Here is a 23,319-nt window from a genome sequence, read left to right as displayed (position 1 = left end):
ACCTAGAATAGACAAATTCATAGAGTCAGAAAGCACAGTGGTGATTGCCAAGGGCTGGGGAGAGGCCGGTGGGGAGTTACTTTTTAATGGGTACGGAGTTTTGGTTTGGGATGATGAAGACGTTCTGGGAATGGAGAGTGGCGATGGTTGCACAATACTGTGAATGCACTTAAAACGCCACTGAGTTGCACACTTTAAAAATGGTTAAACGCCCCCCCCCCACCGACCCCACCATCACCGCTGCTCAAAACTAACCATGACATGTGTTTTTTGTTGTTTTAAATGTTTCATTTTTTATAATTTATGAAGTTAGTCTGATAAACTTAAGAATAGCAGGAAGAATTCTGGAGCACTCAAATTTTTTGATACTAACATATTGTGTATTTTCCTGTTCTATTAAAGGATATTTCCCTAAAAACAAAAGAAATCTTCACCAACCTGGCTCCATTTTCAGAAGTTTCGGATGATGGAGAAAAGCGAGTGCTCAATTATGAGGCACTAAAGCAAAGACGATTTCCACCAGCAACAGAAAACTTCCTCTACCATCTAGCAGCCGCGGAACAAATGCTGAAAATCTGATGGTGGGACAGAATGTATCACTGATAACTGATCTAAAGCCCTAGCACCATGATCATCCATTAACTGTGTAAAATACTGGAAATAACAAAGAAAATGTTATATTTTTAATGATTTATTTGAAAGCATTGCAATTTGACCTGAAAAAGCACTGAAACACATATGAAAACACTTCCGATTTCCTCCTATCTGATTAATTTCATGCCTACTCTCAATGTTTACAAAGTGCTGTAACCACCTATATATATAACATTATAAAACAGCCTGATGTCCTGGAGTAAGAGCAGAACAGCTCTGTCAAGTCCTCCTGCAAATCACAGCAAATCTGAAAGCCTTCGTTATTATAAGTTCCAGTTTGTCTCAGTGTGTAACCACAAACTAATGGTTTATTTTCAGAAAGCTGCCTGAAATTTTGCTTTGTATTCTTCTAGGAAGAACTTTAATTCCTCATGAGGAACTCTACTTTTTGAGCCAAACTACTAAGTTTTCTGCAGAACCATCTAGAAGATCATTCAAAAGACCCTGCAGTTGCACTTTCTTGTAAAAGAAATTTTTTTTCCTTAGCCTTTGAACATTTTGCCTACAGTATGAGGGTTCTGCATAGATTTTATACTTGAGTAGACAACTTAATAATCCATATTTATACTGTTGCAGAGGCAATAAGCATTTGGCAAACTTAAGCCATTAGTACTCTTTAATTAACCCAGTTGCTAGCAATATTCTTTTGAAAAAGATGCCAGTCCTTATGTAGTAGAGTAAAAGAAGAAAGCCCATTTGGAATATAAATGTCTCTATGGCTGAAACAGCAGCCTTATGTAATTGGTGAGAGAGTGTGAGAATTAACTTCTTGTAAAGGCCAAAACCAGAGAATGTCTTCAAACAACATCAGTGAAAATAATGTGGCCACGTATGAAGGTAACCGTTCTTTGTTTAGTTAGGTAACTTTTTCATAATTGGAGACCTAAAAATTGCAAAATAAGCATGGGGGTCTAAATTATGTTCTTATATGTATTCATATTAGTTATAAAAGGTTATTTTTCATTCAGTACTGTTGCCCTTAGAAATCTTACCCAGAAAAATGTTTGCAAAAAAGCTTGTCTTTATTGGATCTTTCATTTATTCCTGGTGTTAGACATTTGTTAAGGAAAAAATTTTTTAAATAGCCCCTCCTTGGGTGGGGGCAGGGGAGGATTTGAAATGAGATGATGTTTACTGAGGCAAACAATTGAAAATTAAATCTGCACTTTATGAGAATGAATACTAACATCTTTTTTGCCCTCGTTTTTTTGTATTACTCTATTAGCTAATGGTCAAAGTTGTTAAAATGACAAATTTATGATACAGAAATAAAATGAAATATTTTGATACTCAACAGTTTTAGGCATATGAAAAATTGTGCCCTCTTTCTCTAATTCTCCCCACCCCAAACAAACAAAAGAAAAAACCCTTTTTTGTCAACTGCAAACCCACCGGGGAATTATCCAAAGACCGATTTGAAAGTGAGGCAGTCTGGCTCCTTCCACCACTGGCTCAGCCCTTCTCTCTCTGCCCGGCCCTCCTCCACCCCCCACTTCCTGGAGCTGACTGTGAGGTCCATGTGCCTTCTCTGAAAAGATGCTCTCACATTACTACTCAGTTATCTGTCAGTGGCTGAACCTCCACTTGGAGCCATTACACATTTTGTTAAGTTTGTTTAGTATAAGCCTGTGGCTACATGGAGCTGACTGATAGATCACTTTTACTGATTTTGTCCTTTTAGGCTGTTGTGAAACATCTTTTACCCAATTTGGAGATAACCGTCATTGTGGCCTAGGGAAAACGGAAAGCCACAGGTGCACTCTTAGATGACCTGGGGCAGGGTGTGTTGGAAACAGCCCTCCATCCAGTACGCATGTTTGGGTACCTACTCTACACCGTGGACTGCGTATCCTGGGGCTTCCTTGGTGCCCAAGACAACAGTTCCTGCTCTCAAGGTGCACAGTCTGTGGGCACGGTGCACAGTCTGTGGGCACACAGGTTCAGCAAACAGGGGATTGCATGCGGTGTGGCAAGTGCTAGGCACGATACGAGCGCTATGGGAGCACATTGGAAGGGCACCTAATTCAGTACTGTGAATCCTGGAAGGCTTCCTGGAGAAGAGTGATTGACGTCCAAGTCAGACCTGAAGCACAGGGAGGAGTTAGCCCAGAACAGAGGGAACAGCCGGTGGGAAGGCCAGAGAAGAGAGACCACAGCACATCTGAGGAACTGGATGTCAGTCCAGAGTGAGGAGAGGGAGTGGCCAGAGATGAATAAAGTAAAGGCTCCTGCCTGCCACGGCGAGGAATTTGGACTTGATCCTGATGTTCTGGGAAGCCATTTAAGGCTTTTAAGCAGGTGTGGTTTAGAAGAGCGGGCTGGAGATGGACTGACGAGCGACACCAGCAGGGGATATGCTGTTGGGCTGGGCAGTGGATGCGGAGGGGTGAGTTCTAGAGACTTAATAGACTCAGCCCAATGGTGCTGAATGGGGTGGGGCGATGGGGGAGTAAGGCTGAGGCCAGTGATCCTGTCTGACGAAACTGGTACGCGGTGGTGCCATTTCCTGAGGTTGGGAGGGAAAGATGGTCTCAAGTGGACATCCAGATGGCAAAGCGCAGGGGGCCGCTGGACGTGGGCCTGTTGGGCAGGGGAGAGCAAGCCCCACGACAGGCCTGCACAGGGGGCAGTGGCAGTATGACCAGCATCTGGGGGGGCACGGATGACAGCAGTCTCAGCAGTGGAGGGCGGGGTGGAAACGGTAGAAAACTCTTTGAAAAAGTCTGGCTACAAAGGGGGGGTTTTGCTTTTTTCATGAGGCAGGTGACTCAAGCAGTTGAAATGCTACTGAGAAGGAACAGACGGGGGGAGGCTGGAGCCAGAGGGGCAGTGGAGGCTGCAGAGCAAAGGCCCTGAAGAAACAGGAAGGGCTGGGCTCAAGCCCAGTGCACAGCTGACTTTGCACGGAGGAGGGGAGGCCGGGCGTGTGTGGAGGTAGGTCAGCAGGTTTGGTGCCAGGAGGCCAATAGCCTTGGCTTTCACAGTGGAGGAGGAGACAGGGTCACCTGCCAGTGAGGAGAAAGAAGGAGCTGGGCAGCAGCTGGCAAAGATTTTAAGCAGCTGTCCAACAGGAGTAAGCTGAGAAGGAAAACAGGATTGCTTTGGGGGTCGGAGGCCTTCATCGGCTCCCCACATATACACCTCGAGATGGGCCATCAGTTTAATGCCTGTGCCTTGGGCACATGGGCATTGGTGGACCTTTCTCCTTTGTTTTCCAATACTCAACTTTAGAAAAGTTTATTAGTTCACAGTATCCTTTCACAGGCTGACGAATAGAAAACTGTATCTTATATCACACATGCATCCCCTCAGCAACCCCGTGTGGTGGGTTAGACAGGACAGCCCCCGTTTCTCTCCTTCCACCCAAGCTTGTTTAACCCTAGGCACGATCAGCCTCAAAACAGTCTTGGCATGTGTAATCGGAAGCCATCCTGTTGGCGCAGACACCTCTGGGGGTTCCAGGACACTTCTGGCAAGGTTGTCCAAACTGAAACGTTGGAGGAAGGTTTTCATGCAGGTACCAAACAAATTCACCTAAAACTCACCCCTACACCCCTCTGTTATAGAAGAGTTCTGTTTCTTCTGTTGCAGATTGAATTTCCTTTTCAAGCTCACTGCACTGTATCTAAAACACAAAGTTAAATTCTTAATATTCACATTAAGACGTTTTCTTGCCTTAGAAGCCAAGTTTAAAAATAAAACAACACAATTTCAGAAAGCATCTATTTCACATAACCTTTTCAGTGATGTCTAATCTATAACAAAAAAACATTAACCTAGCTTCTTAAATACTTTCTTATGGAAAATTTCAAATACAAACAAATGCTGTGGCCCATGTAATGTCCAAGGAGGTGCCCTGGGCAGGGGCCTGGCAGAATCCCTCTTAGCTTTGGGCTCTCTCTGCAAACCACCCTAGGCAGGACAGGACCACCATTCAGCTACGTCATGCCCACCTTGGACCAACAAGGTATTTTAAAAGTCCAGCAAATGCCAAGACTTGCTTGGTGGGGTTTGGGGACAGGGGGGTGACAGCAACAAGCATTTGAAATGTTCAGCCAAGAAATGCTAGAAATCGATATCTACTACATCAATGATGTCCTTGATACCAGCAACAAGGCTGTGCAGAGGTACTATGATCATCATCTGTCTTTAATAGAAACTAAGCCTCAGAGCGTTTAAGCAGATTGACCAGGGTCATGGAAGAGCTGGGAATCTGAGTGCAGGCCGTCCGCCGTACCACAGGTCATAACACACCCTGGTCTACAGAACAGCAGCCACTAGCTGCACGTGAGCACGTAAGATTAGATTAAACTAGACTAAAAATTCAGTTCTTCAGTCACACTAGCCACGTTTCAAGTGCTCAACAGCCGCATGTGATAAGCGGCTACGCACATTGGACAACACAGATATAAAACATTTCCCTCACTGCGGAAAGTTCCATTGGGTGGGGTGTTGCTACAGTATACTATGAAGTATTTAAAATATCTCAAAGGTTTTTTTTTTAACGTCCCAGAAAAATGCTTCAGATATACAGTTAAGAAAAACAGAATCCAAAACTGTACAAGTGACCTGGGAGATGGGATTATGCATAAATAATGTTACTTTGTTGTATACTTTTGTAAATTTCGCAGATTTTTTTCGGAGAATAATTTATTTCACTCTGATAACGAGGGGAAGAAAGAGTTACACGTAGATTTTTAGAGGCAGTCGAAGGGGGACACTTACCCGTCCAATCTGTGGGAATACACTAAAAGAAACTGGCACCATCAGTCCCATGACAAGGATAGTACAAGAAAGCTTTAGGGTCCACAGTGACCACGGACACTGCAGGAAAAACTGGGTCCTGTAAGAGACAAGGTACCAGGGCTTTTTTTAGAGGCTGGCCCTCTGCTCGAATGGTGTCCAATTGTCTTGCCAGCAGCTGCAGGCCCGGACTTGGTTCCCACTTGCCCCACAAACAGGCGATACTAGCAGCTGCACCCACAGAGCGCTCACTACGCGTCAGACCCGGGTCAAGCACTTCACACGCATCTGCTCATTAGATCCTCCCATGACCCTATGAGGTCTGTGTTATCATCATCCCCTTCACACGAACAAGAGGCTGCAGCCACAGACCGTGTAAGTCCCTTGTCAAAAATCTCCAAATTCTTAAAAGTGAGAGGTCAGATTCTAGAGCCTGTGCTCTCCCCCGGGCTACACTGACACGGATGTGACATTCTGACCATGACCTTTGAGAGTGTGGGAAGAAGGTGCAAGAAGCCCAGCCTGGGAGTCAGGGACCTGGGGTCCTGGGGTCCGGCTGGGGCTTGGCCACTGACAGACTGTGTGCTCTTGGACAAGTCACTTTCCCCTTCTGAGCCTTGAGTTTTTTCAGATGCAAAATGAAAGGGTTGAGTCGGAAAAGCCACGGTGGTCACTCCAGCTTGGACACCATCATGGCTGTGGGATGACATGAGGTCCTTCCAGGCACCCAAGGCCCACTGGGAAATGAGGACCATCTCTCCTCACCAGGCAGCGGGTGCCATTGTGCAGGCCTCAGGGGACGAACCGCAGGACCCCCGCTTTTCCAGAAGCCCCCACTCTGAGGCCAGCCAGAGAGGTTCAGGAAGATCCCGACCCAACAGAAGTCCCCACACCCACCTAGCTGGATCGACCACGGGAAGTAACAGTTGGCTCTGCTCAGGACACTGCTACTTCCTGAAATGTGCTCCTCGTGTGGTCCTAGCAGGGACTTCCTAGCTCACCACCTGGACAGAGCAGACTGGTTCAGCACCAGGCAGGTGACCCCTCTTGGGCCAACAGAATCCTTCCTTGGGAGTTTGTGAAGTGAGTGGAAGACATTCCCTGCCTCCAAACCCCCAGGGTTTGCTGTGTTTTTCTCTCATCAGGACACTGCAAGGATATGAGCTGGGAGGTGGCTGCAGTCACGTCCCTCAACATGAAGAAGCCAGTGTGTGGTGGGAGAGAAGGAAGACAACACCCACGAAGGAGAAGAGAGGACCGTCCTGCACCAGAGCTTCTGATCAGCTGCCACAGGCAACGTACCCCGACCGTACCCAATATCTAAACCAACGCATCTCCCTCCTGCCCTAAGCTACTCACTGCAAGTGGGGCCTCTCATACGGGCTGATCCCAGGCTCTCCTCCTAACAGGCCATGTCTCGCTTCTCAAAAGGGATGGCAGTCTACTGATTCTGGGCCACTTAAGCTAATTTAACACATGCTTGGAATGAAGGGGGAAAAAGGGGCTTGAGCAATATTCATAGCATATCAGAGCCGGGAGAACCCGCAAATCATCCACACTCATCATTCTAGAAGCGAGGAATCGAGCCTCAGCAGGTGCCGGGACATGCCCAAGGAGCAGACGTAACTGAGGACAGGGCCTAGGTGAGATTCCAGGTTTGTTGGAATGTGCACATCGGGATTTGCACATCTGCCCTAAATCAGTCCTACTGTCTTAACTGTGATGAAGCGTGTTTAGAAGGAAGATTCCTGAAGCAACTTATTCCCACCTCTCCAACCAGGTTCAGTATTTGACAAGTTTTATACAATTTTGATTGTTAAAATGTTTATTCCTACCCGGGGAGATGAGTGTACCTCTTACCTTTTAAAAAAGTATGAGAAGACTTCAGGGATAAAAGCTGAGGTCCCAAACAGCACAACTCTGGATGTTGCTGTGTCTTTAATGGCCTAGTGGAAATGAAAAGCAAGCAGCTTAGCACGTGGAGTGAGACAGTTTCCAGGCATCTCGCAACTCATGACAGAGGCTGGCAAACAGCAGCTCTCCCTTCTCTCTTAGAAAAACAATGCACGTGCAAAGAAGTGAAGGCAGCGCCTGACGTGCGCACGTACAGAGGATGCCTGGGGTTGGTGCCAGAGGAACCGGAGATGGGATTTACCTCCCTGACTCCACAGTGGTCTCCATCACTCCCACCAACCACCCCAAGTAAAATACCAAGCACAAGCAAAGGCAGCTTACAGGCAAATCCTTACTTAGAAGCAGATGGCAGTCCGTTTGATGGAAATGCTGGACTTGCCACTGAGGACCCTTCCAGACCAGGACTCTGCCACTGGCCTTCCTCTCCCGAACAGGCGCCCCCAGTTATTCCCACCCCTTCCAGTGGAGGAAGCCCAGCTCCGAGTGCACTGGTGTGCCATCACACCCACATGCAACATGAATATGTCTTCCTGTATGCACCCATCTTTGGCTTGTGTAATTAACAATGTGCTATAAAATTTTATTTTGTGTAAACACGTAGGTATATTTCCTACCATGTCATCTTTTCTAGAATATACGTTACTCTCTATATTGAACATTTAAACATATGATTGTATGGGTTATATGCACAAAATCATGCGTACTCAAGAGCAATGTCAGAGACTTTCAAGGGAAATTTTTGACTATAGATGACACTTGCGTGCGAACTGCAGAACCCAAGCCCTGGACAAGACGCAGCTCCACACACAGCACCGCTCAGCGCAAGATGGACAGGCTCGCTCCCCACCGCCCCCTCCCCTGAACTCTGTTCTGTGCACTTCTGTCCTCCCATGACCCCATGACCCCATGACCCTGTGACCCTGGGGCTACAGCCCGCTGTCTGGGCTCCTCTGCTGTACCCAGCGCGCCTGTTCTCTGCTTAGGACACTAACGCTCAGCTCATCCGATCCTCTGCGGGAATGTCCTTCCCCCACGAGGACACAGGGCGCCAAGGAGGGTGGCTTTTAAAATAAACTTTCAGGAATACAAGATAAAGTTGTTCGACTCCAGGAGGAGAAAAGGGGCTGCTGAGCAAGCTGTGTTTCGACGTCAGTGAGGCGAGGCCAGCCTCACTCCATCTGTCTCGTGTGGAAGAGAAGACATTCCAAACCAGACACCGGTCATGAGGAGACACTGCAAGACGCGTGACAGCTTGCAACAGAGTAGCTGACAAGGCCAGGCCAAGGAAAAGAGCACGGACTAGGCTCCTGAAATCTGATCAAAGGTGCCCCATTACAATCAGATATTGCTGGTTACGCAGTTTCTGAAACTTTAGCCAAAGAAAATAAACCTTTCGGTGACAGGGAAGTGATAAAAGAATGCTTACGCACGGTCGCAGACACTTTATTCTTAAGAGAAAGATAAACATTTAAAAAAGAGCAGACCATCAAACCTTTCTTTTACCCTAAATTGGCCTTCATGCAAAAAAGGAAGTTTCTCTCGATGAGCTGGGCTAGGTAAGTGGGTAGCAGGGCCCGAGGCTGCCTCCCCGCCCCCAGCCCCTGGAGAGGAGGGACGCTGACTGGTGAGGGTGTGGGTCTCCAGAGCCCAGCACAGCGCCCAGCAGGGAGGAGGTGCTGAGGAACAACTTGTGGATTAAACATTTGCTGTCACTCTTCTCTCCAGCTCTGTGAACAGTTCACAACAATACCCATGCCCTGCGCTTAAATTTGAGTTGAAGAGAAATGCAAACATATATCCACACGAAGAGTCGTACATAAATGGTCAGAGCGGCATCACATGTAATAGTCAAAAACTGGACACAATCCAAATATCTATTGCCTGGGGAGTGGACAAGCAAAACGGGCTACAGCCATACAATGGAACACTGCTCAGCAATAAAAAGCCACACACTACTGATGCCTTAAAAGTTGGACGGACCTCAAAAGTCAAAGAATCCAGACACAAAAATATTGTATGATTCACTTGTATGGAACTTCTAGAAAAGGTAAAACTATGACAATAGAAAGCAGATCAGGGGACTTCCCTGGTGGCACAGTGGTTAAGAATCCGCCTGCCAATGCAGGGGACACAGGTTCGAGCCCTGGTCTGGGAAGAATCCACATGCCATGGAGCAACTAAGCCCGTGTGCCACAACTACTGAGCCTGCACTCTAGAGCCTGTGAGCCACAACTACTGAGCCCATGAGCCACAACTACTGAAGCCCGTGTGCCTAGAGCCCGTGCTCCGCAACAAGAGAAGCCGCCGCAATGAGAAGCCCACGTACCACAACGAAGAGTAGCCCCCGCTCGCCACAACTAGAGAAAGCCCGCGTGCAGCAACGAAGACCCAACGCAGCCAAAAATAAATAAATAAATAAATTTTAAAGCAGATCAGTGTTTTCCTGGGGTTGGGGGTGGGAGGGGGAGTGACTGTACATGGGCACATGAAAAATTTTTAGGGTGATGAAAATGTTCTAAAATTGGACTGTGGTGATGGTTGCACAACTGTTTGAATTTACTAAAATTCATGAAACTGTACTCTTACAATGAATTTTATACTATGTAAATTCCTCCTCAATAAAGCTGTTTAAAGATGTCTCTTTAGGGTGATTCTTCTTCTGTTTTGAATTTTATTTTATTTATTTTTTATACAGCAGGTTCTTATTAGTTATCTATTTTATACATATTAGTGTATACATGTCAGTCCCAATCTCCCAATTCATCCCACCACTACCCTACCACCACCACTTTCCCCCCTTGGTGTCCATACGTTTGTGCTCTACATCTGTGTCTCTATTTCTGCCCTGCAAACTGGTTGATCTGTACCATTTTTCTAGATTCCACATATATGCGTTAACATACAATATTTGTTTTTCTCTTTCTGGCTACTCTGTATGACAGTCTCCAACTCCATCCACATCTCTACAAATGACCCAATTTCGTTCCTTTTTATGGCTGAGTAATATTCCACTGTATATATGTACCACATCTTCTTTATCCATTCGTCTCTTGATGGACATTTAGGTTGCTTCCATGTCCTGGCTATTGTAAATAGTGCTGCAATCAACACTGGGGTGCATGTGTCTTTTTGAATTATGGTTTTCTCTGGGTATATGCCCAGTAGTGGGATTGCTGGATCATATGGTAATTTTATTTTTAGTTTTTTAAGGAACCTCCATACTGTTCTCCATAGTGGCTGTATCAATTTACATTCTCACCAACAGTGCAAGAGGGTTCCCTTTTCTCCACACCCTCCCCAGCATTTGTTGTTTGTAGCCTGTAACTGATTTCTAATCTCATAGCATTGTGGCCGGAAAAGATGCTTGATATGATTTCAATTTTCTTAAATTTACCTAGGCTTGATTTGTGACCCAAGATGTGATCTATCCTGGAGAATGTTCCATGTGCACTTGAGAAGAAAGTGTAATCTGCTGTTTTTGGATGGAATGTCCTATAAATATCAATTAAATCTATCTGGTCTATTGTGTCATTTAAAGCTTGTGTTTCCTCATTAATTTTCTGTCTGAATGATCTGTCCATTGGTGTAAGTGAGGTGTTAAAGTCCCCCACTATTATTTTGTTACTGTCGATTTCCTCTTTTATAGCTGTTAGCAGTTGCCTTATGTATTGAGGTGCTCCTATGTTGGGTGCATATATAATTGTTATATCTTCTTCTTGGATTGATCCCTTGATCATTATGTAGTGTCCTTCCTTGTCTCTTGTAACATTCTTTATTTTAAAGTCTATTTTATCTGATATGAGTACTGCTACTCCAGCTTTCTTTTGATTTCCATTTGCATGGAATATCTTTTTCCATCCCCTCACTTTCAGTCTGTATGTGTCCCTAGGTCTGAAATGGGTCTCTTGTAAACAGCATATATATGGGTCTTTTTTTTTTGTATCCATTCAGCGAGCCTGTGTCTTTTGGTTGGAGCACTTAATCCATTCATATTGAAGGTAATTATCGATACGTATGTTCCTATTACCATTTTCTTAATTGTTATGGGTTTGTTTTTGTAGGTCCTTTTCTTCTCTTGTGTTTCCCACTTAGAGAATTTCCTTTAGCATTTGTTGTAGAGCTGGTTTGGTGGTGCTGAATTCTCTTAGCTTTTGCTTGTCCGTAAAGCTTTTGATTTCTTTGTCGAGTCTGAATGACGTCCTTGCCGGGTAGCGTAATCTTGGTTGTAGGTTCTTCCCTTTCATCACTTTCAATATGTTGTGCCACTTCCTTCAGGCTTGTAGAGTTTCTGCTGAGAAATCAGCTGTTAACCTTATGGGAGTTCCCCTGTATGTTATTTGTCATTTTTCCCTTGTTGCTTTCAATAATTTTTCTTTGTCTTTAATTTTTGTCAATTTGATTACTATGTGTCTCGGTGTGTTTTTCCTTGGGTTTCTCCTGCCTGGGAATCTCTGAGCTTCCTGGACTTGAGTGGCTATTTCCTTTCCCATGTTAGGGAAGTTTTCAACTATAATCTCTTCAAATATTTTCTCGGGTCCTTTCTCTCTCTCTTCTCCTTCTGGGACCCCTATCATGCGAATGTTGTTGTGTTTAATGTTGTCCCAGAGGTCTCTTAGGCTGTCTTCATTTCTTTTCATTCTTTTTTCTTTATTCTCTTCCGCAGCAGTGAATTCCACCATTCTGTCTTCCAGGTCACTTATCTGTTCTTCTGCCTCACTTATTCTGCTATTGATTCCTTCTAGTGCAGTTTTCATTTCAGTTATTGTATTGGTCATCTCTGTTTGTTTGTTCTTTAATTCTTCTAGGTCCTTGTTAAACATTTCTTGCATCTTCACGATCTTTGCCTCCATTCTTTTCCTGAGGTCCTGGATCATCTTCATTATCATTATTCTGAATTCGTTTTCTGGAAGGTTGCCTATCTCCACTTCATTTAGTTGTTTTTCTGGGGTTTTGTCTTGCTCCTTCATCTGGTACCAAGTCCTCTGCCTTTTCATTTTGTCTATCTTTCTGTGAATGTGGTTTTCCTTCCACAGGCTGCAGAACTGTAGTTCTTCTTGCTTCTGCTGTCTGCCCTCTGGTGGACCGTTTAGGGTGGATTCTTAAACATAGAACCTTCATTTCCAAAACAAGGTATTTTATTTCTGGCAGCAATTTCTCTCCTGTTACTTGCAATTATGATGTCCCTGTTGTAATTCATTTAGAAAGGCGGCCACTATTTCCAGACCTGCTATTAGATGGGCTGGTGGGAATACTGTAGCATGTATCCAGTGGTTTACAATTCAGCTTTGTAAATCGGTGACAGGATTTAGAGTAACATGTTTCATGAGCCAAATAATGATGTATTTACCGATCAACTGAGAGGCCATCTTATCTGACCGCCTCTCCCACCAGCATTCTGGGCAGAAGGAGGTCAAGCTGGCTCAGGGAGCCCCCTTGAACGCAGACACTGTGAGAAGCTCAGCTACTCCCTTTGCTTTGTGAGCAACTGCCTCACGTTACAGTTCTTTAGCTAAAGTCACTTCACAGAGATCAAAAAAGATCTCACTTCCTGAAAGGTATTTTTTTTTTTTAAGTCTATACCCAAAATGAAACCATAGACTACTGCAGGTTCTTTGAGCTGAATGCAGACAGAAGCTACTGTGTTGGACTGAGCAAAAGAATAAACTATTTAACAATAAGAAGTCTTAGAAATGGAGGCCTTTTAGAGGAGTTTTAGGTCAGAGCATTGGATTTCCTCAGGCCATTCTTGACAGCAGACTGGTCCTTAAAGATGAAGACTCTAAGAAAATCCACTGGGAGGTGGACATGGAGGGCTTCTCTTAAACCCAGATACAGTGTCCACTGACTTCCCCGAGTACAGAGCAGGCTGGGAGGGCAGATGCTGAGCTTGGAGGACAAGATCTCACCTTCAGACAGGGGCCAAACGTTTGGCGGATGTCCATCTGTGACCCATCTTAGGGGTCAGTTTGGCTGGGATGTAGTTCCCAGGTATTTAATCAAACACAACCGAGGTGTCGCTGTGGAGGTGTTTTGTAGATGTGATTAACATCTACAATCAGTTGACTTTAGGTAAAGGAGATTGATTACCCTCCATAGGGTGGATGGACCTCATCCAATCAGTTGGAAAGCCTTCAGAGCAAAATCTGAGGTTTCCCAAAGAAGAAATTCTGCCTCAAGACCACAGCATCAGCTCCTGACTTTCCAGCTTTCAGGCCTGCCCTACACATTCCCAGTGCAAAAACTGCACAAGCCAATTATTTAAAATAAATGTCTTAATATATATATAGATAAGTGATAGATAGGCAGATATCCTATTGGTTCTGTTTCTCTGGAGAACCCAGACTAATGCATCACCTTTTAAACATCAGGGTGGGGCTTCCCCGGTGGCGCAGTGCTTAAGAATCTGCCTGCCAATGCTGGGGACACGGGTTTGAGCCCTGGTCCGGGAAGATCCCACATGCCGCGGAGCAACTAAGCCTGTACGCCACAACTACTGAGCCTGAGCTCTGGAGCCTGCGAGCCACAACTACTGAGCCCTCGTGCCACAGCTACTGAGGCCCACGCACATAGAGCCCGTGCTCCACAACAAGAGAAGCCACCGCAATGAGAAGCCCGCGCACCACAGAGAAGAGTAGCCCCCGCTCACCACAACTAGAGGAAGTCCGCGCACAGCAACGAAGACCCAATGCAGCCAAAAATAAAAAATAAATAAAATAAATAAATTTATAAAAAGAAAAAGATCTTACTGCAGAGAACAGATTAAAAATTTTTTTAAATTTAAAAAATAAACATCAGGGTACAAAATGTAAACTCTCTCTCTCAGCCTCATAAGAAAAGACAGATAAGAAAAGGTTGAAGGGAGACATGAATTTGTTACCAGCTCTCAAACAGGCAATTCAATTCTTTTCCCAAAAGGCAAGCAGCTTACAGCTCCATCTCGTGCGTCCCCCTACCTTTGTCCCGGCTTTTCTGGAATAGCCTATGACACTGCCTTCCTTGTCCATGACCTCAATCCCTCGCAGGGGCTCCAAACTTCTCGATGCAACCACATTCAGTCCACTGAGTTGGGCTGTGGATGTAAAGAAGAAAACACACAACAGAGAGGTAAGTGTCGGTCCAATAAAGCAACATCTTTTCCAGTGTCACGCCTGTTTCTTTGATGGTTGCACTTCCTGATCCTCGGGTGGTACTGGGCCAACCAAGCTCTCCTCTGGGATGTGGGGTAGGGTCAGAACTGCTGGGCTCTCAGTCTTGGATCCTGACCACAAACCAGCACCAGGTTCTGACACCCCTGACAGGATTCCCGCAGAAACCCTGGGGTCCTTGAAATACGCCTACCTGCTTTGCTGAAGCTGGTTTCTTTTTTTTTTTTTTTTTAAGTTTCTTTGGCCGCGCCACGTGGAAGGTGGGATCTTAGTTCCCTGACCAGGGATCGAACCTGTGCCCCCTGCAGTGGAAGTGCAGTCTTAACCACTGGACCACCAGGGAAGTCCCTACTGAAGCTGGTTTGACCAAGTTTCCGTAACATAATTTCCCAAAGTTTACCACTGACATAATTCTGCTAACTCTTCAAGCTGCTATGATTCCCAAACCCAAATGTGGAGCGTGAACTAGTGAACTTGCAGGCTGGCAAACTTAAAACAGTTGGTTAATATCTCTGTCACTCCCTTGGAGTCAGACCACTGGGTTGGAATCCCCTAGACCACCACTTTCTCCCTGTGAAACCCCAGAAAAGTTCCCTAACCTCCCCTTGACTCAGTCTCCTCATCTGTAAATGGGAATAATAATATTACCTACCCCTAAGTTGTTGTCAAGATTAAACGAAATAATACATGGATAGGGCTTGTACAGAGTCTTTCAAATGTAATTTGTGTTTCCAGGTTTGTGTTCACCCTTGGACAACTAAAGGGGTATCTACAGAGACAAGTGTCACCTCCCAAACCAAAGACCTAATTTGGGCCTGGGGGCACCGGCAAGATGCAAACAGCGGCCCTCATCAGTCACAGGGACTTGGGTATCCCTGAAGATGGAGGGAGGCTCCCTGCTTACCGAGAAAGACGACAGGAATGACGTTTCTGCTCAAAATGCTATTCAGTGAAAATCTTACTTGGAGCAAACGAGGGAATAACTAGAAAATAAGAGAGAAAAATCATTACTGCATGGGACCAGCAGAGAGCTAGTGTCAACTTACTTCCTGTTACAGGTCAGACCCCTGCAAGTGCTCTCCGTGTATTTCTTGTTTTAATTCCTGCAACACTGACGTGTTCTCCCTGATCATCAGAGGAACTCTTGGAGACTTAAGAGAGGCTAAAGAATTTGTCCAGAGTCACTAAGCCATTAAGAATTTGAGCCAAGATGTGAACCCAGGCTTACCGGACTCTGAAATCTAAATTTTCTCCCATTCGTGTCCTGACATCTAAAGCAATACACAATTTGTGTAACATGTTTATAAACATGAAAACTTTTTTTTTTTTTTTTTTTTGGCTGTGCCGCGCTGCATGTGGGATCTTAGTTTCCTGACCAGGAATCGAACCCACAGCTTCTGCAGTGGAAGCGCAGAGTCTTAACCACTGGACCGCCAGGGAAGTCCCCTGAATTAATTTGTTTTTAAAGATAACAGTACTGAGTCCATGCCTAGAAACCTGGAAAATAATCACACAATTTTGGGGTGATAGGATTACAGATGACTTTTATTTTCTTCTTTATGTCTTAATCACACTTTCTAAATTAAATTAGAAGGTAAAATTTTCATTCTGAGGAATAAAAAAGATTTGACAGATTTTTAAAATACATACTCCTGGGCTTCCCTGGTGGAGCAGTGGTTGAGAATCCGCCTGCCAATGCAGGGGACACGGGTTCGAGCCCTGGTCTGGGAAGATCCCACATGCCGCGGAGCAACTAGGCCCGTGAGCCACAACTACTGAGCCTGCGTGTCTGGAGCTTGTGCTCCGCAACAAGAGAGGCCGCGATAGTGAGAGGCCCGCGCACCGCGATGAAGAGTGGCCCCCGCTTGCCGCAACTAGAGAAAGCCCTTGCACAGAAATGAAGACCCAACACAGCCAAAAATAAATAAATAAATAATAAAAATAAAGGAATTGCTTTAAAAAAAAAAAGCCTATAAAATACATACTCCAAAAAAGGTGGAAGAAGCAATCACTCCTGCTCCTAGTAATATACTCTCATGGGGGCGACGATCCTAGGGAAAAACAAAAGTTCATATTTAGCAAATACCAGAGTTTTACCCAGGAAAGATAATTAAAACAAACACACAAAATCGCCAAACGAAACAATATGAAATTGCATACCCTGTGGGCCTCATAATACTCACATAACTTGCATTTCCATTGACAATGTTGAAGACTGTACTGTAGGTGTAGAAGGAAACCTGCAGGAAGGCAGAGGCTAACGTGTCACATTTTTGTTTCAAGCACAAAAAAATTCAATAATTATGAAATAGACAGAGTTGCTACCTGAGGTAAAATCATGGCCTTTAGACTTTTTACTGGCAGCACTGACAGAAATACCTGTAAAGAAAATAAAGCAGATACAGACTACTATATATATTATAAAATAAACAGATAAACAACAAGGACCTACTGTGTAGCACAGGGAACTAGATTCAATATCCTGTAATAACCTACAATGGAAAAGAATCTGAAAAAAGAATAGATATATGTATAACTGAATCACTTTGCTGTAAACCTGAAACATTGTAAATCAACTATACTCCAATTTAAAAAATAAATAAAAAAGAAAATAAAGCAGAGTTGTGAGTGTCTGGGGGTAGGGAGGGCTTGTGGAGCAAAGAACTTCCCCAGGGAGATGCAGACCTGAGACCCCAGGAGCAGGGAAAGTAGAGGAAGGTGCGATGCAGGGGGCTAGTGGGCAGTGGACAGGTGATGTTGGATGGGCACCCACGGGCACTGAGAGCCCCTGGGTGCTTCACAGTGGTCCCCATCTCCAGACAATTGAGCAGGGCAGCTAAGAAGCAGCACCTACAGGGGCAGAGGGGTGCTGTCACTTGGTGAGAGCACCTCATGAGAGCCAAGGTGGACGGCCTCGTGGGGGGCGATTCCGGTTTCCAGGGGAGGGCCTGAATGAAGGGGAGGGCTTGCGGAGAGAAGGTGACAGCCAGTGACATGGGCTTGTGCCAGGGAGCACATCTTAACTCATCAATCTGCTCCACAGTGCTTTGCACACGCTAGGTGTTCAAAGAAAGGATTACCTTATGACACTGTGGACCCTCAAGAGGCCCTGGTGCCCGGGGGGGATATGTGGGAGTGGGGTGGGGAGTGGACAAGGGTCGGAGGTGCAGGGTCCTAACCATCTATCAGGCAGTCACGGGACAGAGGTCCAGAGCTGGAGGACACCAGCCACTGAGCTTAGGAGATGGGTGGACATCTTCCTAAACCCCCAGCTTCAGAGCGGTGAGCGGCAGCTTACCATGGGCGCCGTGAAAGGCAGGAGAGCTGGCAAAAAAGACAAGAGGGTCAGTGACAGCAGAGCGGGTGGAAAACCAGCCACCCAAAAACCTCTTCTCAGGCCGAATGAAGGCACGGATGCCAAAGGGTACTTTTTACACATGCTTTTTTGTTCCTAATAAAAATAATAGCTGTGCATGTGGCAGAACTTTAAATCAGCACAGCAGTTAGATCTGACCAGGCTCCTGCTCACTGAAGGTAAGTGGTCACTTGTTCCAAGTCCTTGTTCACCCTTCCACATGAATTCAATACATCTGTGACACTGTGACTTATAATAAGACATGTATACTTGCTCTTCCTCTCTGTTCCTGGCACATAGCCTAAAACCCTTGAAATGTCCTAAGTGAGAAGGGCGACGAAGGTGAAAGGAGTGTCTCTTATTCTTCATAACAAGCCCCTTTCAACCACACCTGAGATAATGTCAATGCAGTGACCTTGGGAAAGCACCTAAGGAAGGGGGCTGGTTGCCAGGGGGACCAACCACTTGACTAGAGGGAGGCAAGGTTTTCTAAAGGTTACAAACCACTCTGAAAATTGATTAGAATCAACTCACCTGCAGGTCGAAAAGGACCAGGGATCAGCTTGCTATTGTCAGGATGCACTGTTGACTTCAGAAGGGTAAACACAAAGGTGAGTCTGATGTGTGGTTTTGTTATCTTAGGCTAAAAATTAGGACGGGGCTGAAACTTACGAGACTTCTCTTCCAAGCTTCTTGTACCTAAAAAGAGAAAAACCAAGCAATAGCTTTTTTTTTTTTTTTTAAAGATTTATTTTATTGATTAATTGATTAATTGATTGATTGCTATGTTGGGTCTTCGTTTCTGTGCTAGGGCTTTCTCTAGTTGCGGCAAGCGGGGGCCACTCTTTATCGCGGTGCACGGGCCTCTCACTATCGTGGCCTCTCTTGTTGCGGAGCACAGGCTCCAGACGCGCAGGCTCAGTAGTTGTGGCTCACGGGCCCAGTCGCTCCGCGGCATGTGGGATCTTCCCAGACCAGGGCTTGAACCCGTGTCCCCTGCATTAGCAGGCAGATTCTCAACCACTGCGCCACCAGGGAAGCCCCAAGCAATAGCTTTTAAAGGTGGCTTAGCAGCCAGAATATCTCCTCTACAGCCTCATTTCTGGTGCCACCTTTGCTCCACCTTTCAGAGACTGGAGGGCAAACTGTTCTCTACCACACGGACCGAACAAATCAAAACAAGTGAATCAAATGAATCAAACAAATGAACTGACAGGAAGCAAAGAGAAGATCCACATGAAAATGACCAAAACATTAAAAAGCCCGAAGTCTCTAACCCAGGAGAGTCCAACACCTAACTCGTCCCTCGGGTAAGTCCCCGAATGCAGCCAGCCTCCCCTGGCTCAGAGCAGAGTGGCCTGTGTGCAGACCACGCCGTTAGCCAAGTCACTTGTAACAGAGCCAGGCTGTGAGCTCAGAGGCCCCAACAAGTTCTTAGAAAAACCAAGTTAAACGTGTGAGCTTTCCGCAGGCTGCCTGGAGGGACTGATGTCTGCGGCCTCCAGAAAGCCCCGTACACTGCAAGGTAGATAACAAACACTTGGTTTGAGTCTTTGGGCAGGACTATCACCTCACTGCCTCTAGTAGGAAGTAGCTTCTGACTCCGGAGGCCTGCCTGCGTTCTGGAATTTGCCATGGGGCTCCAGGAATCAGCTACAGAGAATCCTCACAACAGATACTGCAACTGCAAATATCTGTTGCACAGGAGGAACCCTATACCTTTTCTTCTTAATACCAGCTCCTAACACTAGTAACTAATGTTAATCTGGTTTACGAGAAGGAATCCTACCTACATTTAAAAAGCTAACCCAACTGGGCAGTGTTTACAATGGCAAAATCCCACCTGATTTCACACCATGCAAGTAAAATCACCTAAAGGCAACCCTACTCAGCCTTGAGCCAGGCACACCTGGGAACGAGAGCCATACCGTTTTGTCCTCCAAGTCACTTCTGGATGCATCTTCATGTGTTAACAATAGCTGCCTTGATTTTTCTATTTTTTCCTACAATCAGAGATAAGGAAATCAAGCAATGATCTCAACATTGTTCAGATTTATCCACAGATTTAAGCAGCACATGCTCACTCATACCTGATTTTAATTTTAAAGCAACATGTAGCTAAGGCTCTGTACCCCCTGAGTTTCCATTAGATAGTCCTGTGTGTCATTCAGATTCAGACCACCCAGCTTCTTTTTTTTTTTTTTTTTAATTTTTATTTATTTATTTTTTGGCCACACCTTGCGGTACGTGGGATCTTAGTTCCCCAACCAGGGACTGAACCCCCACCCCCTGCATTGGAAGCTTGGAGTCTTAACCACTGGACCACCAGGGAAGTCCCCCACCCTGCTTCTTAGACAGCTCCAGCGGCGTACCCCACTGTTGCTGCCACCTGCCCCATCCCCTCCACCAGTTCCTCTCTGACTGTCACCATCCTCCTGGCTACACAGGTCAGAAACCTGGAAGTCCCTTCTCTCTCTCGCATACCCACATCTAATCAGTTTAGTCTTATTATCTCTCTTCTTTTTTACTTAATCTGAGAAAAAAAATTAAATAAGGAAATTTAAAAAATGATTACATACAATCCCCTCACCCAGAATTAACAACTGTGAACATTCAGTTATATTTGTTTCTAATTTTTTCCCCCAAAAGATCCATCACCCCCAGTCTCAATTTCCTCCCCATTCTATCAGAGGTAACCACTATTATGAATTCAAGGTATAAACTTCCAGCCCATTGTTTATATCTGTACATACATGAATACATGTATCCATAAAACAAATATGTAGTTCCGATTTTTTATGTTGTAATTTGCATAAATGCTGTACTATATGCATCTTGCGTTCTTTACAAAACATCACGGATACCATGTTTTTCCATTTAAGATCACACATATCGTATGTTTCCACTTCACATCATAGGTTGATCACCAGATCATCATTTTTAACAGCTGATCAGTATTCCACTGCATGAATATACTACATTATACTTCTCTATTTCCCTACTGACGGGCATTCAGCTTGTTTCTTGTTTTTCTCTATTATAAACAAGACTATACGGAACACTTGAGCACAAGGACAGGAGCATCCCTGTGGATCTGGCCCCGAGGATCATTGCTGGTGATAGGGTCTCTCCTCCTCTCCATCCCTCAGCCACACCTGGTTCAAACTCTCATCTTTCACTCGGACCGCTGAGCCATCCATCCCCTGAACTGCTCACAGTCTGGTCCCTTCTGGTTACTCACCACATGGCTAGGTACAAACCCCCCTCGTCTGAATGACACACAAGGACCTTCAAGAAGTGCCTGGTTCACCTGAATTAAAATAAAAGCGCCAGTAGGACTTCCGTGGCAGTCCAGTGGATAAGACTCTGCGCTTCCACTGCAGGGGACACAGGTTCGATCCCTGGTCAGGGAACTAAGATCCCACATGCTGCGCAGCACGGTAGAAAAAACAAAAAACAAAAAACCCTAGTAACTGGGTGACCTGGCCCACCTGGCCCACCCTCCCCCATTTCGCTTACAGTCCACTCTTCCTGACATTTCCTCCCTGGCCCTCCCTCCCTCCCTGCCTTCTCTAAACAACCTCCCCCAATTCCTTGCTATACCTTGACCTTAGAACCCTAGGTCAAGGTCTGCAACTAGCTTTGCCAGTCTGTCCTCCATTACCAGGGAGGTTTGTTTGGATCCCCTTTCTTACTACCTGTTAAATAGATGTCTGCTTTTATGTACCACCCTTCCAATCCAACAAGCTCATTCGCAAGGAATAAAAACATGATAATATATATGAATTGTTATCTCAACTGCTTTCAAAAGGGACACACAGTCTTCACGTTTCAGAATAAAATGTGAAATTCACTATCTCTGAAAACAAGAAAATACTTACAATTGAAACGACCAAATTTGTAGGATCCAATAATTCTGTCCACTGAAGAAATCTTTGAATAAAAGACTTAAGAGGGGCAAGAGCACCAGAGAGGTTAATGGCAGCAGAAAAACCAAGATACACGATAATAATAACAGTTAACATTATTTTTGAGAACCTAATAGGGCCTTCTTCTTGCAGCATCTCCTGGAATCCTCACAACATCCCCATCTTACAGATGAGGAAACTGAGACTTCCAGGGACTCATGAATGGATTCAAGGAAACCCAACCAGGAAATGACCCAATGGCCTGTGCTCTTAACCACTCCAATATCAAAGTGCTCTTGAGGGTTAAAAGCCCAGACTTTGGGGTCAAATGGGCCTATGTTGACACCCCATATATGACCTTGAAGCACTACCTAGAAAGGTCTCAGAATCTGTTTCTTCACCCTCCTGTGGTGGTTACAAGGCTTAACTCTAGTCATAACGAATTAGACATAAAGACACCCCAGTGAAGGCTCAATAAAGGCAGTTCACATATGGAGAAAGCAGGCACGGTTTGCTCCCAAAAGTCCCCAAATTTTGCAGTGGTTTCAGCTTTGAGGTCTGGCTCTGCCAGGACACCTGGAGTACCCTGTCCTTCCTCAACATCCCCACCTAAGAGAACCAGGCTAGGCTCTACTTTAGGTAAAGGCTGAAAGAGAACACTCTATAACTGTGCTGTCCAATTAGCCACATGTGGCCAGGCTAAATTGAGAGTGCTGTATGTGTAAAAACATACACGGGATTTCGAAGACTTCCTACAGAAAAGGATGTAAAATATCTCATTCATAATTTTCTATATCGACTACATGTTGAAATATTAATATTTATATCTTTTGGGCTAAATGCAATATATTATTAAAATTTAAATTTTAAAAGCCATGTTTTTTAATGTGGATACTAGAAAATCTGGAATTACCTATGCGGCTCCCATCCTGTCCCTACTGGACAGCGCCGCCCAGCCCCACTCTGAGATGGGGCCCAGGTTACTTTCCGGCCATGGCGGCTTCCCGCAGCCCCGAGTCTCACTGTCCGGTGGCTGAGCCTACAGACTCTGTGGAAGCTGGGGCCTCCTGGGAGGACCTGTTCCTCTCCAACCTGATGCTCAGCAACAGCTTAGGCAGCGGAAGGCAGACCCCTGAGTGGTGGGGAGTGACTCCTCAGTTCGTGCGATCTGCAGGGGGATACTGTGCGACCCTCGCTAGCGAGGCCTGGGGCAGAGGCCACGCACGGTAACAGCCATGGCCGTCGACATCCGGCAAGCTTGGGTTTCCTTCGTCCCCTCCCGGGGTCTGAGATGGGAAGGCGGGTGCTGCGACCACGTGGCCTGCCCAAGGTCACCGCGGCCAGCTGCGACTCCACGCCGCGCGGCCCACGCCCTCCCCGTCCCCAGACGCGCCAGGCCCGGGCCGTACTTGGCGTTCGGTGATCCAGAAGCGCACGTTGGGCTCCATGCGGGCTGCGGCGCCGCTGCACCCTAGGAGCCGCCCGGCCCCCGCGCTTCTTCCTCCTGCTGCTCCTCTTCCTGAGACCTACGAGGAGCTGCCGGGAAAGGCCGCGACCGCCCGGCCCGGCGCGGAGGAGGAGCCGGGCGGCGAGCCCCGCC

General features: G+C 45.8%; 2 protein-coding genes and 1 long non-coding RNA gene across 13 annotated transcripts in view; 1 reads left to right on the top strand and 2 right to left on the bottom strand.

The window, feature by feature from the left end:
* DENND10 (DENN domain containing 10) overlaps window positions 1-1,948 on the top strand; it is an 18,436-nt gene extending 16,488 nt beyond the window's left edge. For 4 of the 6 annotated variants that reach the window (XM_082424814.1, XM_082424812.1, XM_082424816.1 and 1 more), the window contains one exon: window positions 403-1,948. In XM_082424814.1, the coding sequence (XP_082280940.1) occupies window positions 403-579 (177 nt within the window). In that variant the 3' untranslated portion in view covers window positions 580-1,948. The remainder of the gene's footprint in view (window positions 1-402) is intronic. The other 2 variants (XM_082424813.1, XR_014253388.1) reach the window with 2 other exon arrangements.
* The window catches only part of SFXN4 (sideroflexin 4), a gene marked incomplete at its 3' end in the record, with an annotated part of 24,392 nt that extends 1,073 nt beyond the window's left edge, over window positions 1-23,319 (bottom strand). Inside the window, exons 1-14 of one of the 6 annotated variants that reach the window (XM_082424820.1) lie at window positions 23,129-23,316; window positions 21,693-21,758; window positions 19,740-19,814; window positions 18,484-18,510; window positions 18,346-18,400; window positions 17,755-17,780; window positions 16,782-16,835; window positions 16,640-16,696; window positions 16,442-16,507; window positions 15,361-15,439; window positions 14,265-14,380; window positions 7,258-7,343; window positions 5,380-5,497; window positions 3,876-4,279 (exon numbers count right to left, since the gene is read on the bottom strand). In XM_082424820.1, the coding sequence (XP_082280946.1) occupies window positions 4,202-4,279; window positions 5,380-5,497; window positions 7,258-7,343; window positions 14,265-14,380; window positions 15,361-15,439; window positions 16,442-16,507; window positions 16,640-16,696; window positions 16,782-16,835; window positions 17,755-17,780; window positions 18,346-18,400; window positions 18,484-18,510; window positions 19,740-19,814; window positions 21,693-21,758; window positions 23,129-23,167 (942 nt within the window). In that variant the 5' untranslated portion in view covers window positions 23,168-23,316. Of the gene's footprint in view, window positions 1-3,875; window positions 4,280-5,379; window positions 5,498-7,257; window positions 7,344-14,264; window positions 14,381-15,360; window positions 15,440-16,441; window positions 16,508-16,639; window positions 16,697-16,781; window positions 16,836-17,754; window positions 17,781-18,345; window positions 18,401-18,483; window positions 18,511-19,739; window positions 19,815-21,692; window positions 22,576-23,128 lie in introns of those variants that run through there. The other 5 variants (XM_082424819.1, XM_082424818.1, XM_082424821.1 and 2 more) reach the window with 5 other exon arrangements.
* Window positions 20,183-21,684, bottom strand: LOC309642835. The gene is made up of 2 exons (XR_014253404.1): window positions 21,122-21,684; window positions 20,183-20,344 (listed from the first exon to the last, which is right to left on the bottom strand). It is a non-coding gene; the product is annotated as an uncharacterized lncRNA (long non-coding RNA).

The sequence above is a fragment of the Balaenoptera physalus genome (genome assembly GCF_965194825.1).
Source record: "Balaenoptera physalus genome assembly, chromosome: 14".
NCBI lineage: Eukaryota > Metazoa > Chordata > Mammalia > Artiodactyla > Balaenopteridae > Balaenoptera > Balaenoptera physalus.
This window is presented reverse-complemented; position numbering and strand designations above follow the sequence as displayed.